The sequence below is a fragment of the Podarcis gaigeae genome (assembly GCF_964106915.1).
Source record: "Podarcis gaigeae genome assembly, chromosome: 3".
Taxonomy (NCBI): domain Eukaryota; kingdom Metazoa; phylum Chordata; class Lepidosauria; order Squamata; family Lacertidae; genus Podarcis; species Podarcis gaigeae.
Window position 1 is genome coordinate 104,986,191 of NC_139680.1, and position 17,513 is coordinate 105,003,703.

The 17,513-nt window shown below is 41.8% G+C and overlaps 1 protein-coding gene across 2 annotated transcripts in view; it reads left to right on the forward strand.

Moving 5' to 3' along the window:
• The window catches only part of BUB1 (BUB1 mitotic checkpoint serine/threonine kinase), a 34,306-nt gene that overhangs the window by 2,218 nt on the left and 14,575 nt on the right, over positions 1 to 17,513 (forward strand). For both annotated transcript variants that reach the window (XM_083733141.1, XM_083733142.1), the window contains exons 3-12: positions 339 to 483; positions 2,494 to 2,690; positions 4,939 to 4,982; positions 6,334 to 6,416; positions 6,796 to 6,848; positions 8,094 to 8,287; positions 8,880 to 9,037; positions 10,184 to 10,581; positions 11,069 to 11,121; positions 17,372 to 17,500. In XM_083733141.1, coding sequence (XP_083589267.1) covers positions 339 to 483; positions 2,494 to 2,690; positions 4,939 to 4,982; positions 6,334 to 6,416; positions 6,796 to 6,848; positions 8,094 to 8,287; positions 8,880 to 9,037; positions 10,184 to 10,581; positions 11,069 to 11,121; positions 17,372 to 17,500 — 1,454 coding nt within the window. The remainder of the gene's footprint in view (positions 1 to 338; positions 484 to 2,493; positions 2,691 to 4,938; positions 4,983 to 6,333; positions 6,417 to 6,795; positions 6,849 to 8,093; positions 8,288 to 8,879; positions 9,038 to 10,183; positions 10,582 to 11,068; positions 11,122 to 17,371; positions 17,501 to 17,513) is intronic.

A 17,513-nucleotide genomic window follows, 5' to 3' on the forward strand; every position in this document is an offset into this window, starting at 1 on the left:
TCCCAAAGGTTTTTATATCATAAGGATGCAGTCATATTTTTAAAAAATGCTTTCCACTGTTTTGCTATAGAGATCCTGGCAGCATCCATGTTAACAGCTCCTTTTGGTAAAATGTCTTCGTAGTGTCTGGCCACATGTTTAGTAAGGATTCTAACTATACTGTAAGGCAGCCTTTCCCATCCTTGGGTGTCCAGCTGTTTTTCAACTACATTTTCCATTATCCCTGGTAGTTGGCCATGCTGGCAGGGCAGTTGGGAGCTGTAGTTCGACAACATCTGGGGATCCAAGATTGGGAAACGCTGCTGTAAGACATACAGTTGATCAGTTCCTCTTTTTAGGTATTTTCAGTGGGTTGAAGGTTTATCGGGAGTAGAAGGGAGACAAAAGCACCTGCTGTACTTGCTGGAGCGGCTTGTGAAAATATTTTTAAGTGACAAGAGGTACCAGCACGACGCAAGATTCATCAACTGCTGTGTGACGTTTGTACGTATACAGAATAGATGCACATTTTATTAAAAAATTGCACATGCTGAACAGTAAATAGTAAATTGTTTTTAAGTTGTTTTGGATTAATGTAAGTAGCCTTAAATTATATAATTATAAGTTGGGATATAATTATGTTTGCATTAAAAGAATCTGAATTATTGTACCTTTGGATTGTGTAATGTTTAACCTGATGTTTATTGATATTAAGTGGAAGCGCTGTTTATTTGGTTAGTTAGCAATTAAAAGGAATGTCAGAATGTGGGGGTATCTTTTAGTGCAGGGGTGAGTATTCTGTCACCTTCCAGATGATGCTGGACTCCCAATTCCTATTGCCCTGACTATTGTCAATGCTGGCTGGTGCTGCTGTAAATTTGAGTCCAGCAAACTCTCTAGGGCTGAACATTCACCATCCCTCTTTGGATGGCAACCTGGAGACCCCCTCATCCATTCCAATCTTCTGTGATGTGTCACAAGCGTTTTCTTCTGTGTGAACCAAGACACAATCAAAGTTTTACTTGGCCCTTTACTATAACCAAGCCCAAGCAGATAGCTCTTGTACCACACGTTCTGCTGCACGCCTGCTCTGAATATGTAGTAAAACTCCTTTTACCCTGTGAAGCTGCTTTTTACTAAGTCGCATCATCAGGGGAGGTTTGGAGCTCAATAGCAGAGCATCTGATTTGTATGCAAGAAGTCCCAGATTCAGTCCCTGGCATCTCCAGGTAAGACTGGAAAGAATTCCTGTATCATAATAATAATAATTTTATTATTTATACCCTGCCCATCTGGCTCTTCTGTCATGTATGCTCTAACTGGGATTCCTGCATTGCAGAGGGTTGGACTAGATGACTGTTAGGATCCCTTCCAAGTCTACAATTCAATGATTCTATGAAGCCCTGCAGAATCGCTGCCAGTCAGGGTAGCCAGTTCTGAGCTAGATGGACTTGGTATAAGGCAATTTACTTTTTCTATTGGTCCATCTCATTATTGTCCATTCATTCCATTTTAAAAAATAGTGATATGGTTGCAAAGTTGTCTGCTTTTGCTGGCAGCAGCTCTCCAGACTTTCTGACAGGGATCTTTCTCCACACCAGCTGACAGAGATCTTTTTAACCAGACATACCAGGAAATGAACTGGATACCTTCTTCCACTTGGCCAGGTGATAGAGATGGCCTTGTCTGCAGGGCTTGGTGTTCTCCCACTGTGTACTTCAACTTGTTGTTGTTGTTTAGTCGTTTAGTCGTGTCCGACTCTTCGTGACCCCCTGAACCAGAGCACACCAGGCACTCCTGTCTTCCACTGCCTCCCGCAGTTTGGTCAAACTCATGCTTCGAGAACACTGTCCAACCATCTCGTCCTCTGTCGTCCCCTTCTCCTTGTGCCCTTCATCTTTCCCAACATCAGGGTCTTTTCCAGGGAGTCTTCTCTTCTCATGAGGTGGCCAAAGTATTGGAGCCTCAGCTTCAGGATCTGTCCTTCCAGTGAGCACTCAGGGCTGATTTCCTTCAGAATGGAGAGGTTTGATCTTCTTGCAGTTCATGGGACTCTTAAGAGTCTCCTCCAGCACCATAATTCAAAAGCATCAATTCTTCGGCGATCAGCCTTCTTTATGGTCCAGCTCTCACTTCCATACATCACTCCTGGGAAAACCATGTACTTCAACTACTGATGCCTATTCCTTGGCTTGTACAAGGGAGTGAGCAGCTGAGGTGTAGAATGGACAAGAAGAGATTGAAGAGCCCTTTACTCTCTCCTTGGTTCATGTGGTCATGAATCAGTGAGTGGCCTTTCGGTCACTTATGCTCAATTCAAAATTGAACTAGTTGCTACCCAGATGAGTAGCTTGTCTTGAAAGATGTTTTCACACTCATAGAAAGCTAGTTTTCAAATAGCGATGGTAGTGTTGGTTGTTTTCTTGTCCTTGCTTTCATAATGGAACATTATTGTTACTAAGCTGACTTTCTTTTAAATGAATGTTAATGTGCATATGTCTATATCTCCTCTAGGCCGACTTCATTGATAAGCCAAGCAATTTTTTTGACTATTTGTGCAGCCAAGGGGTTGGTAGCAAATCATCTCTTCTGTATTGTGCTTGGGCTCAGAAGCTTGGCATGCAAGGAAATATATCTCATGCAAGCACTGTTATTCAAAAGGGTATTCAGAATGGAGCAGAACCAATTGAGAAGCTGCATCAACAGTACAGGTATGTCTATATTTGGCCTGTGATTGACAAACTGATTTTGTAAAGTAAAGACAGTGGAGTCCAAGGGGAAGAACCTCTAGTTTGGGGCAGATGTGCCCCTCCAGGTCTTTATGTTTGGCCCCCAGACCCCTTCCCAGGACACACCTATCACAGCTCCTGTGGGTGGCTTTTGATGGGTGGGTCAGAGGGAAAGTGGGTAGAGCAGCAAATGTAAATTTTACCTGCTCTGTAGACTAGGTTCGACACACATTCAGAGACTCCTCTCTATGCTCCATCCAAGAAAACAAGGGGCATCACAGTTTGGGTACACATTCCAACCAGGCAAAACTCAAGGTGCAAAGGAGGGCTATGAGCTGGGGGGAAAGGGTGGGGCCTGGGGATAGTTCTGAGGCCTAGATAGAGAGGACTTTTGAGGCTGCATTTGGCCCCCTGGGCCTGAAGTTCCCCACCCCTGTTGCGGAGAAAAGTAATAATAATAATAATTTTTATTTATACCCCGCCCTCCCCGGCCAGAACCGGGCCCAGGGTGGCTAACGCCAGTAAAACTGCAATAAAAACATAATAGGGAAGAAAAAAAACCCCAATTTAAAATACAGTGGTGCCTCGCAAGACGAAATTAATTCGTTCCGCAAGTTTTTTCGTCTTGCGAGTTTTTCGTCTTGCGAAGCACGGTTTCCTATAGGAATGCATTGAAAATCAATCAATGCGTTCCTATGGAAACCGCCTTCAGACCAGGTCCGGGGACAGTCTGTCCCCCGACCTCTTCTGAAGGCTGGGGGGGGGGACAAGGGCTTTGTTCCCCACCGCCAGCCTTCAGAAGGCTGTTCTGAAGGCTGGCGGTGGGAAGAAAAGCCCTTCTCCCCACCTCCAGCCCCGCAAGCTCCGGGGCATGAGGGCTTTGCTATCGACCGCCAGCATTTTAAAAGCCCCCGGGACAGCGGATTTTAAAATGCTGGCGGGCGGCAGTGAAGGCTTTGCTGCCCCCCGCCAGCATTTTAAGATCACCCCGGACAGCGGAGAAGTCTCCACTGTCCCGGGAAGGCAGGCGGGGGGGAGCAAAGACTTTTGCCCCCCGCCAGCCGTTAGAAGAGGTCCAGGACCTCTTCTGAAGGCCGGCGGAGGGCAAAAGTCTTTGCTCTCCCCCCCCCCCCGCCTGCCTTCAAAAGCTGTCGGGATAGCGGAGAAACACTTCGCTTCTCCACTATCCCGGGAAGGCAGGCGGGGGGGGAGCAAAGACTTTCGCCCCCTGCCGGCCTTCAGAAGAGGTCCAGGACCTCTTCTGAAGGCTGGCGGAGGGCGAAAGTCTTTGCTCCCGATGGCCAGCATTTTAAAAGCGGTCCGGGGTAGCGGGAAAGCGCAGCGCAATTCCCTGCTATCCCGGACCGCTTTTAAAATGCTGGCGGTGGGGAGCAAAGCCTTTCGGGCCCCCGCCAGCCTTCCTGGACCTCTTCTGAAGGCCGGAGGGGGGCGAAAGGCTTTGCTCCCCACCGCCAGCATTTAAAAGAGGTCCCCGGAGATTTCCCTATGGGCTTTCTTCTTGCGAAGCAAGCCCATAGGGAAATTCGTCTTGCGGAACGACTCAAAAACGGAAAACTTTCGTCTTGCGAGTTTTTCGTTTTGCGGGGCATTCGTCTTGCGGGGCACCACTGTACAGGTTAAAATACAATTTAAAATGCAGCCTCATTTTAAAATTAGGCCATATATCAAAACCATAAGGGTCAGACTGAGTCCAAACCAAAGGCCAGGTGGAACAGCTCTGTCTTGCAGGCCCTGTGGAAAGATGTCAAATCCCGCAGGCCCCTAGTCTCTTGTGACAGAGTGTATATAGGTATATGCTGAGATTTTTTCAAGCCTCAGGTGTTGTCTGATTAAGTGTGAGCTGGAAAACTTGGAATTACCGATTCAAAGACCTTATGTGCTTCTTTGTTAAAAAAAAGAAATAAAAGCTGCATCTCTTGACAGTGGTGAGGCTGAAAACGAAGCTTAAGAGTTAAAGGCTTTAAAACTCTAATTGGCACGTGAGGTATGCATTGTGCTTGGTGATAACGAGACTATGTAGGCAATTAGGGAATAATTTCATCGTAACCAACTTTAGAAAACTGTTGTTGTGTGGCCTTTTAAGCTGTCTTTGCTGTGATCTTTAAACTTCAACTTGAGCTTTTAAATTAAATCTTATTTGATACAGAAGTATTTGACTTCTTAACCTTCCATCGCCAATGCTAGTTACGGTCTCTTCTCTTCCACCTAGATTTTTGCAGAGTTGCTTACCTCAGAATCAAATTTCAAATCATGGTAGGTTTACTTTCTACACTTTCAATGTAATAATCTTACGACTTGCTTCTTAAGAATTTAATTTAGTAATGTCAGAATTCCTGAAAATAAACTTGAGGGTCACGCCCTTCAAAGAGGGAACTGAAATGACGCTAATGTAAAACCTTTGTGCCTCTGCCTGATGGCACCGCACATTGTGGCATTGTCTCCAAGGACTCTTCACAATCTACTGGTTCTGTATAGGGGGGAACTGATGGGTGGCTGTCCTCTGAAACAAAGAGTTTGATTTTTGTCCTGTGAACGAAGAGAGTTTGCTGTGTATGTTCAAGGGCAGAGGAACACAGAAAGCTCCCTTATGCTAAGCCAGGCCACTGGTTCAGCCAGTTCAGTATTGTCTGCACGGACTGTTAGCTGCTTTCCAGGATTTCAGATGGAGTTCTGTCCCATAACTAACTGGTGATTCTGGGTATTGACTCTGGGACCTCCTACCTGCAAAGCAGATGCTGTAACACTGAGCTGTAGTCCTTCCACACACTTGCCGAGGTATCATGTTTGCGGACAAAAATGGTCAGAACTGGACTAGGACACATGTTTTGGACTGGAGAAAAAGCGCCGGTTAAGCGAGAGAGTGCCCAGTGGAAAGAAAATAAAGGAATGAGGAAAAAGAGCTCTGCATAAATACAATAGCCTGGATCCCAAGCTAGGTTAACTTAGGGAAGGGTAGCTTTCCATTCCCTCCTCTCCCCTTCAACCATTTGGGAACCCTGAAAATTCTTTCCAAAAAGTTGGGTGGCCCTCCTAGACAGTGTAGAGTGGGACACAGGAGGCTGCTGGAGGATAGAAAATACCCTCCAATTGCTCAGTTTTGAGTGATTCCCCTGGATGTCCCCATTGCTTCGCTCTACATTGCTATGGTGCAATGGCATTGTTGAACTTCTTTTGTAGACAGAGATGATAGAAGCTCATTTTATACCTTCTATTCTAGCCTGTTTTTTGCCTTCAGCCAAGTAGTCAGTGAAAGAGATAAGATTGTAATCTAAATCTCTACTTGTTTGAAGTGGTATTGCTGTTCTGGTGCATTCTACACTGAATGCTTTTAATGCAGAGAAACAGACCAGGTTCTAGAATCCAGTCATCATCTTGTGGAAGTAGTCTTAGATCAGGGATGGGGAAACCTGTGGATCTGGATGTTCTTGGACTATAGCTCTCCCCATCCCTGATAATTAGCTGTGCTGGCTGGGGCTGGTAGGAGTTGGAGCTTGAGATCATCTGGAAGGCTACAGGTTCCCCATCCCTTCTTTTATAATGTGAACTGTCTTTAATGATCAGCATCCATTCTTGGTTTCTCTCATGGTATTTTTTCCTCCTGTAGTTGGTGTTCTGCAGCCTCTTAATCCCCAAATGTCAAATCAGATGGCTCCTAAAGAAGGCCCAGTCTGTGCTAATCAAAATCAGGTACAGTAGAACCGCAACTCGTTACGTGATTGCAGCTTTGAACAGGTGGCAGGAATGTAAGTGGAGAATGGGGGGAACAGTTGGAAGAAGCTGTCCAAGATCTTGTAATATCTCCTGAAGGCCCCATTAAATCTCACATGACCTTCCCAGGGCCCCTTAAGCAAGGCAGAGGGCTTAAAAAACTCTTTCCAAACTAGGTTTTCCTGCCACAGAAAGTTTTTAAACCTTCTACCTTGCTTACTTGGCTATGGGAAGGTCACATGAGGCCTCTGTTTATTATTGTTATTAAATTTGTATCTTCTTCCGCTGCCCTGTTCCTTGTCTTTTCAGCCCTGTGCTAAAAGAATCCTCAAACTGAATTTCCTCTCCTATTTTCTAGAATCCAGTGAATTCTGAACAACAGCCCATCATCTGTAGGGAACAAGAAAAAATGTAAGTAACTGTAAGTTACATTCACAACTTGAATGTTCGTGCTTAAATGGTTTGGGTCATGCATACTTGAATGTGCATCTTTGCCTTGTCTCTTGAGTCCAGGGGAAAACTCTGCTTTCCCTGCTAAGCTTTCCCTAGTTAGGAACAGTAAAGCTGATTTTTTTCATTGGTAGCACTCGCTCTGTAATACATTTCCAAAGGAGATCTGCCTTGTTCCTGCCCTAATTTCTTATTGACATTTTACCTCATTTTTACCCTAACATTTGGTAAGGGAGCGGGTTACAAGGTACTACCCTTTATCATCACAACCAATCCCAATTCCTTTTTTAACCTGATTTGTGTTTTCGTTAAACACAAAGGCCTCTTTGCTTAGGATGGTGCCTCTTTTGGTTTTTTCAAATGATTGGAGATCTCCATTCAATGAAAGTTTGCATTGGAGCCGCTTTCAGACCCCCTTCCTTAACGGTCTTCAGAGCAGTCCCTGCTCGCTCCTACAGTATGAGCAGGAACTACTCTGAAGGTTGCTGACGAATAGAGTAACTAACTAGTTGGTAAAGTAAAGGCAGCATCCCAAAAAAAATAGCTGGGGAGGAGGGTGGGGGAAGTCCACCCTGCCAAGGCAATGGCCTTTCAGGCAAAGGAGCCGTCTCTGAGCAGTGGACTTCTCCCTCGGCTATTTCTAAGGTTCAGCCTTCATTTCCCCCCTATGTCCAGTCTTGCTGAAGAAGGCGGCACTGTCTCCATTCATTTACATGGGGCTGGGGGGGGGGAATAACATCTCTGAAAATACCTATATTGCACCTATCACAGCTCTAATACTCTAGTTCTGGAATTTCATGGCCAGCCTATTTTGTTTTAGACAGCACTGGGGAAGGCTTGTTTTCCTTGTAGGTCTGAAAGTTGCGACTTGCTTTGGTATTTGGGCTTTCTCCAAAGTGAATGCACATTTCTAGTAGGCTAGATTGAAGAAGGGGAGAGGCAAACCCAATAGCACCCTATGAGCAGCTCCCTTCTCAAAAGACTTTTGGCATTTGAATTGGTGTTGTTTAGAGGCTGGCGCTCTTAATCACAGATTGGTTGTTGGTATTACCATTTGTTAGCTTCATGATAGGATAGGATGTTGCTTGTTTGTGTTTAAATGGTCTCTCTTGTTTTTTGAGTGTTGCGTGCTGTTTTGGGTGCCCTTGGGCAGAGACTGCGCCAATAGTTGCTGTAAAGAAACTTGCCACTTCTTTTCCTCCACAGGGAACAGCCTAGATATGTCACCACTATTTCCAGGTCAGAAATCCTACCGACTCCATCTAATCCTAACCTTGAGCAGAAGGTCATGTACGACAAGAACCTTCTCATCTGTGAAGGTTCTGAACTGTGCTTTGAAGAAGTCAGAGCCAATGCGCATTTTAAAAAGGCTGAGCAGCTGAAAAGGAACAAAAAATGGGGTAATTACAAGTTAAGACTTCCAGCTAATCTTGCTCCAGAGCCTGAAGGCAGAGTTGCAAGACATTTTAAAATTAGACAAAACATGCTGCTACACTAGACTGGACCCAGGCTAAACTAGTTGCACTTTGTGTCACATTGAAATAAATGGGGCATAATTTTCACATTTATGATCTTAGTAATAGCTGAAAACTCAGTGGCAGTGGGAAGCTAACCATTACAATTCCTGTCCCTTCCTGATTTTCCTAAAAGTTCTCAGATATGGCAACTTATCCAAAGTAACTCATTCAGTTTTTGTGTGTAGATGCTTCCTATATCCTTGGAGACCTTAACATATTCAGAATTAACAAGTATTTTGACACCTTGTCTATCATCCTGGCTTCTGTCCTGGCCTCTGTCTATCTTTTCCTGTTTTTTCAGAGTTGCTAAGTTTCCTTTTATAATAGCTATTAACAATTTATAATAGTAGTTATTTATAATAGCTATTAACAATAACCAAAGAGAAAGTGGGAGAGAGAGATACTGCCTCCCTCCATACTAAAAGAATATTCATATAGATGCTTTGCTTTCTGCAATATGGCATTTGACATTCAGAGGATGATGAGAGAGAATTTTTGAAGAAGAAGGAAAATGACCTCCTTGAGCTACAGAAACTACAGCAGAGGCTAGATCAGCTCTCCCAGACATCATCAACATCCCAGAAAACTGTAGCACAGCCATCTACTTGGCAATCCCTTCAAAGCTCCACAGTGGTATGTATGTTTGTGATACTGTATACTATATTGGCATTCTTTTAAATATTCATTCTCTGCGTTATTTACATCAAAATGTCACTTGGTTGAAAAATATGCTTTGAAAGTGCTGACTTCCTCGCCCCTCTCACCCTTGGGGAGCAGCAGAGACTCCACGCCAGGACTCATAGCTGCCCCCCTCCTCATTAACTGCTCTAGTGAGATACCCCGGGCATATCTCTTTGTGCCAGTTAAGACTAAGCAACAGCATCCTCAAGACGCTGTTAAAACAGAGCTCATGAATGAATGAGCTTGGCTAGCATTTCATTGATTGATTGATTGGATAAACTGCAAAAATGTGTACCTAAAGGTATTTTCAGTAGTTGCTCTCCAACTCCAAGCCTATATAAGCTTTCCAAAATCCAAGTCAGATTGTTTTTCAGGTGCTATGCGTATTTGTTATTTAGTGAATATATTACTTTACAGGGTTGGGCCACTAGCCAGTCTTGCCTAGTATTAGGAGCAGCAGCTCTCCCAAGTTCTTCCCACAATCTCTGCTTGAGTTGGAAATAGTATCTGAGATCTTCTCCAAGCCAAAGCAATGTGCTGTAGCCCTGGCTCCTTTGGTTAGACAGTGGGTTTTATTTCAGTTGGGCTGGTGGGGGAAGCTAACCTGGTACCCTGCAGATGATTGTTGGACTATAGCTCCCATTAGCCACAGCCAGTAGACAGGGGTGTTGGGAGTTATAGTACAACAGCATCTAGAAGGCACTGTATTGGCCACATCTGGCTTCAAGTTAATAGAATAGGAATGAGGAACCAATCTCGCCCATCATCCCCATTTCCCATGCTGACTGGGGCTGATGGACAAACGATACCTATTGGTCCTGCAAAAAATAGTTTTGTTTGAATTGCCTAACTTTCAAAACTTGTATGTCCTTCCTGTGTTAAAACACATTTCTACTCTAAGTCTCAGGGCATGACGGGAAGCAGATTTAAATTGATAAAAAATTCCTTAAAGCTTTAAACCCATTCTAAGTTTTTTAAAATGTGCACAATTTTCATACTAACACTTCTGTCTTGAAATGCCATAGGTTGCTGGGCAGGGTCAGAAAACATTGTGTAAGTTTCTCCTTGCCTAAATGTTGTTTTTCTTCACTTTTTAAGGGTGACCCCTACGTACAAACCTGTGCAGCTCAGGGTCAGCCAGAGTGGGCAGTACCTTCCCTAGCTGGATATCTACAAAAGTCTCTGAATTTGGGGACAGAACATCAGAGATTGGCATCAGGTTCTTCGGCTTCGCAGCTGGTAGGAAATTGGCAGCAAATATCAGTTTCCGATGAGATTTCGGTGGGTGGTGCTTCAGCTACACAACCAGTCAGGAATTTCCAGCAACAACCAGCCTTGGTTTCTGCATCGACCATACCCAGCGGAAAGGCTGCACCCAAAGCAAAACTTGATCTTGAAGATTGTGAGAATAGTCTGCACAGATTTCAAGTCAGCTCTGATGATCAGCCGCCCCAGAAACGTGCTATCCTCTCCAATGATTACCATCATGCAGAGCAGTAAGTGAAAACTAGGCCTCTTAATGCCTGTCTCCATTGTTTTTCCCCTAGTTTTTCTTTCAACTAGGTGAGGGGAACTTGGAGTGCCTTCCTTGAGGGGGATTATTTGTGAAGACATGCTATGGCAGGCATAGGCAAACTTGGCCCTCCAGATGTTTTGGGACTACAACTCCCATCATCCCTAGCTAACAGGGCCAGTGGTCAGGGATGATGGGAACTGTAGTCTCGAAACATCTGGAGGGCCGAGTTTGCCTATGCCTGTTGCTATGGCATTTTTGGGCAGACCTAAAACCACCCTGCTCCTTTTCAACAGATGGCTCTGTCATAAATTTTAAAAGAAAGCCATTCGCTTCCTTTCACCCATCTCTCATTTTGAGCACTCACTCAAATATGTTGTTCATATTTCACTACCTGTTTTTGACCTTGTAAGAATTAGGTTGCCTTTAACCGATACTGGAGAACTTAACACGTTGGCTTTTCTGTGCAGGCACTTGGACACATCTCATCAGAAACCGCAACACTCCGCAGAAATGAGAGATGGTAATAATCTGCTCTCTTGCACTCTTTGTAATACTCTGTGAGCCCTCTAACATAGCAGGCTATTGAGCTATACTCAAAAGTCTCCTACTTTATCTTACAGGCAGTGAGTGGTCTGTGGTTCAGCTGTGTTGAGGCTCCATGATAAAGTTGACTCCAACTACTGAAAGGGCTTCGTGGCCACAGAGCAAACATGCTCATGAATCATTGCATAACACTGGAAAGCCCAGTATGGTGTAGGACTAAGGACAGAAGGTTGCAGGTTCCAATCCCCATGTAGCTATGAAGCACAATGGGTTGACACTGGACCAGTCACATCAGCTATTTTCATGCATGTAATTATTGCGTAGAGGAAGGGCAACTGGACCCCACGGCCCCATCAGCATCTCATGCAGGCAGCATACACTCAAACACATACCCTGGCCAGTATGTTCTTAAGTAGAACATGAGAAAGGGCCACCTAAGTGTATGCAGGCAACTAGGACTCTCTTGGGCAGGTACTCTGGTGTTCTGAAGCACCTACAAACGTGTGAATACATAAGCTCTCATCACACCGATGTTGGAAAGTGTGGCTGGCATGGCAGCATCAGTTGTGTGCCTGATTCTGCCTCATCCATGTGATGATTGTAGCTCAGCTTCTATCTCAGCTTAACTTACTTCACAGGGTGGCTGTAAAGATCGGAGTGGAAGAGGGGGGGAAGTCTGGGGTGGCGGGGAGAGAAGTAATTTTTGCTGCCATGAGCACTTTGGAGGAAGGGTGAGATATAAATGTCACACACAAAAATACACTTTAAAAAAAAAATATTAAGTTTCTTACAGATATAACACATATCACAACAAAAGAAAAATAGGGGGGAAAACAACAACAAAAAAGACAAGTTAACAAATATAAACAAAAAAGAGAGTAAAAACAAGGTACCGGTAAATACCTAAACACCTAAACAACACAAATTAATTAATTATCTAGACTAATAATAATAATAATAATAAATAAATTTTATTTATATCCCGCCCTCCCCAGCCGGGCTCATGGCAGCTAACAACAATAAAATAGTACAACATTCTAAAATCATTCATTATAAAATTAATTCAAATCAAATTGATGGCAACCATTGGGCTAGAGTTCTGTGAAGATTGCCAAAGGAGGGAGTCAGGCTGTGCCCTGGCCAAAGGCCTTGTGGAACAGCTCTGTCTTTCAGACCCCGCGGAAAGATGTCAACCTCATAAACATATTTTGGGCTTCCTCTGAGCCCTCCCATCTGAATTTCCTTGTAATTAAAATGTAGCAGTTTTCTGATAATCATTTTTTAAAAACACAATATTCCAATTAAAATAAAATTTCTTAACTTTCCTTAAAGTTCTAAATCTTATTTATTTAATTAACTCTGAATTTAATCATAGGCCTATTTTGGTACTTTCAAGTAATTTCTTATTTTTAATATCACAGTATTTATTCAAATAGTCCTTAAATTTCTTCCACTCTTCTTGGTATTCCTCTTCTTTTGGTCACGGATTCTTCCAGTAAGGTCAGCCAACTCCATATATTCCATCATTTTCATCTGCCATTCTTCCACAGTTGGTAGTTCCTGTGTTTTCCATTTCTTAGCTATTAAAATTTGAGCAGCAGTTGTGGCATACAAAAATAACTTTACATCTTTCTAGGGCAGTTCAGAACCTATTATTCCAAGGAGAAAGGCCTCTGGTTTTTTTTATAAATGTATATTTCAACATTTTTTAAAATTCATTATAAATCTTTTCCCAGAAGTCTCTCACCTTGGAACATGTCCTCCACACGTGATAAATCTTAGCTAATTTAACCGGAGTTAAATACCATCTATAGGGACGCAGGTGGCGCTGTGGGTTAAAGCCTCAGCGCCTAGGACTTGCCGATCGAAAGGTCGGCGGTTCGAATCCCTGCGGCGGGGTGCGCTCCCGCTGCTCGGTCCCAGCGCCTGCCAACCTAGCAGTTCGAAAGCACCTCCAGGTGCAAGTAGATAAATAGGGACCGCTTACCAGCGGGAAGGTAAACGGCGTTTCCGTGTGCGGCTCTGGCTTGCCAGATGCAGCGATGTCACGCTGGCCACGTGACCCGGAAGTGTCTCCGGACAGCGCTGGCCCCTGGCCTCTTGAGTGAGATGGGCGCACAACCCCAGAGTCTGTCAAGACTGGCCCGTACGGGCAGGGGTACCTTTACCTTTTACCTAAATACCATCTATACATCATTTTCATTATATTTTCCTTTAACATCGTACATGCAGTAAATTTTACCCCTTTCTTCCATAGCCTCTCCCAATCCTCCATCATTATATTATGTCCTACATCTTGTGCCCAATCAGTCACAACCGATTTAACTTGTTCATCCTTTGTATGCCACTCCAACAACAGATTATACATTTTTAGACATGTTTTTAACATTAGTATCTTAACAATTCCGTCTCCAATTTGGTTTTTTCTGTTGCAAAACCATTTCTCTTATCTATCTTGAATAATTCATTAATTTGATAGTATTGAAGCCAATTCACCTTGTCTTTAATTTGTTCAAACGGTTTTAATTTACAGCCTTCTCGGTCCTCTATCAATAAATCAGAGTATCTCAACCCTTTGTTTTCCATATTTAACTTTTTTGGGGCCTGTGCTTCCATTGGAGAGACCCATTTGGGTGTTTTTCGTAGTAAAAGATCTTTATATCTACTCCAAACATTGTACAGCGTTTTCCTAATTATATGATTCTTGAAAGCACTATTATCCAATCCCTCCAAATCCAGGATATCTTCATTGTCTAATTGTAGTCTTTAATCCATCAGAAGGCCGCAGCTTCAAAACATATCTTCAAATCTGGCAGGGGAAACCCCCCTCTTTCTCTCACATCGGTAAGCAATTCATATTTAATTCTAGGTTTTTTCGCCTACCAGATAAACTTTGACAACTCCTTCTGCCACTCTTTAAAACATTTAATATTATCAATAATTAGTAGAGTTTGAAACAAGAACAACATTTTCAGCAGTACATTCATATTAATCACCAATATTCAGCCCATAAGTGTGAGTTTTAGATTTGTCCATATCTCTAATTCTCTTTTAATTTCATTCCCTACTTTTACATAATTGTCCTTATATAAGTTCTTCACCGTTAAATTCACCCCTAAGTACTTAACTTTTTTCGAAAAGGTCAGGCCTGTCTTCTCAATAAAAATTCTCCTTTCATCATTGTCCAATTTCTCCCCTAAAACTTTGGTTTTGCTCTTACTTAGTTTGAATCCTGCCACCTGCCCAAACTCCTGAATCATCTCCAGTGCTTTTATTGCACTGGTTTCTGGATCCTGTAAAGTTAAAACCAAATAATCAGCAAAGGGTTTTAATTTATACTCTTTGGATCCTACTACAATCCCCTTAGCCTCCTCTTCTTTCCTCAACATATTTAGCAAAACCTCCAGAACCGAAATAAATAACAGAGGGGAGAGTGGACACCCTTGCCTGGTTCCTTTCTCAATTCTAATTTCCTCTGATACCATATTGTTAACAATAATTTTAGCTTTCTGCTCAGAATAGATCGCCTTGATACTATTTAAGAATTCTTGACCAACCTCAATTCTTTCTAAATTTCTTTCCATAAAAAGCCAAGAGATATTATCAAAGGCCTTCTCCGCGTCAATAAACATTAATAAAGCTTTACAATTTCTTTTAGCTTCTAATCTTTCCCATATATCAATTAAATTCCTAATATCATCTTTCATGTGTCGTCCAGGCAGAAATCCTGCCTGGTCCTTATGAATATACTCTGTTAAGACCTTCTTCAATCTATTAGCCAGAATATTTGCAAAAATTTTATAATCCGCATTAAGTAATGAGATTGGTCTGTAATTTTTAACATCCGATCTATCATGGTCTAATTTCGGTATCAGGGTTATATGTGCATCTTTCCAGGTTTCAGGTGCTTTCTCCCCTCTTAAAATCTTACTACACACATCTGCCAATGGTTGAATTAGCTAATCTTTCAGAGTTTTGTAATATTTGGCTGATAACCCATCTGGTCCTGGGGCGTTGCCTAGTTTCATCTGATTTATAGCTGTCTCAACTTCCTGTCTAGTAATCAAACCATTGAATAGGAGTCTTTTATCTGTGGGAATTTTCTGCAATTCATTTGTATTAAGAAATTGCTCAATTTTATCCTTGTCTTCTTTACGTTTTTTGTACAGTTGTTTAAAATATTTCTTAAAACATTTCCTTATGTATGCAGGGTTTTCAACAGATTTCCCATCAGATACAATATTTGTAACTGTATTCTGTTTCTGTCTCTCTTTTAATTGCCAAGCCAACAATTTTCCACACTTATTTGTAGATTCAAAGTTCCTCTGTTTAATTGTTTTTATTTTCCATTCTATTTCTTGATTTATGATTTGAGAAAATTGAATTTGCAAAGCTTTAATTTCTTTTTGTATCTGTTGGCTCTTTGGCATTGCTCTCAAATTCTTCTCTTTTTCTTTTATTTGAGACAGAATTTTTTCTTTATTTTCATTCTGTATCTTTTTCTTTATCAAATTCTATTGTATGAGGAAACCTCTCATTACAGCTTTACTAAGCATCCCAAATGACTTGTTTCTATGTCTGTATTCATATTTAATTCAAAATAATCTCTTAGCGTATTTTGGACCTTGCCAATCATCTGTTCATTCCTCAACAACTCATCATTCATCCTCCATCTGAAGGAATCCTGCAGACATAATTTCATTTCCAAAAACACTGCATTATAATTAGAACAAGTCTTAGGACAAATTTGAGTTTTACAGACCCTAGGGACCAGATCTCTAGAAATCCATAAATAGTTGATTCTCAAAAATGTTTGGCTTGAATTTGAGGGGGGAAAGTATAATCTCTTTCCGTAGGATTCCATAACCTCCATATAACTGACAAGTCATATTTATCCATCATATCAAAAAAAATATTTGGAAGTTTTTGTTCTTGTGACATCCATAAATGTTGAGGCTACCCCATTCAGGTCACCCATTAAAATCAATTTGTAATCCAAATAGTCTGTAAGTCTTGAGTCCAATTTTTTAAAAAATTCCACTTTACCATCATTTGGTGCATAGATTCCCAATAAAAGAAATTTATCGCCTTGTGCTGTAATCTCAACAGCAATGTATCTCCTCTCCTCATCCTTACAACATCAACTCTTTTTTTAACTTTGTCCAATGAAATAAATTCCTGTCCAAGTTTCTTATTCTGTAAAATATTTCTATGAAGTCTAATAACGTGTGTTTCCTGTAAACAGATTACATCCAAATTCTGTCTTGCCAAAACGTGATGAACTTGGCTCCTTTCTCGAGGAGAATTTAAACCATTCACATTCCAGGAGCAAAATTTTAAAGCCATCCTCATTTTTTTAGGGGCCTGCTGCCCCTGCCCCCAGTGAGGAAGGACTTTCCAATCCCAGCTCTTTTACATTTTTCTCCAGAAATCTTTCTCTCCCACAGTTCTTATTTGTTTTCTCCCTTGGAACTTGAAAGAGAGACCTTCTGGAAACTCCCTGAAAAAAATATTCATTCTTCTTAAAGCAGTCCCCAAATCTGTGTAGTTATTTCTCAGGGCCAAGAAGTGTTTTGGGATCTCTTTGAACAAGTTTATCCCCTTCCCTTCTATCTTTAGGTGTTTTTAATAGTGGTGTCCTAAAATGGTTTCTCTTTGTTCCTTTGTTTCAAAAATGACCATACAGTCATGTGTAATCTTGGAATCCTTTTTCGGCCCAAATCTATAAGCCTTATCAATCCAGGAATTTACAAAAATACACTTATGAACGCAATCCAAAAGAGAGCTGAATTGTTGAAAGCATGAAATCTCTTACTACTTAACAATTTGAAAATACTGTATGTGCCAGCTCTAGATACAGTAGTCCCCATGGTTGCATGCGTACTAGTTACAAGCTCAATTTGGGTTCCAAATATAACTTCAGTTCATACAATTCATTTTATCTTTACTTTGGGATAAAAGCATTTTATCCTTTATTGAGATATACACTACCCATTCTGAAACCAATGCAGGGCACTAGAAATTACAGCATAAATATTTTTTTCGTTTTTCTTTTTAAGAGGAATGCAGATCTATAAAGCACAGCAAAGTCTTCTTGCTACTTGTTCCAGTGTTAACTACTGTGCCTCTTTGATGGAAATAAAGGAGCACATGTGTAATAAAGTCCATTAACTTCAAAGCATGTTTTCCACTGCCAAATTCTTACATTGGTTTTCTTACTATTTTAGCATCGGGTGGTAGAAATTCTTCCATTTTCAATGACAACCGTCATACCACTCCAAACACTTCAAGTATGACACAAGCGACTCCGTCTAAAATACTTCCATCTCCCACTGTTCACACTAAAGAGGCCCTGGGTAAGTATATGGT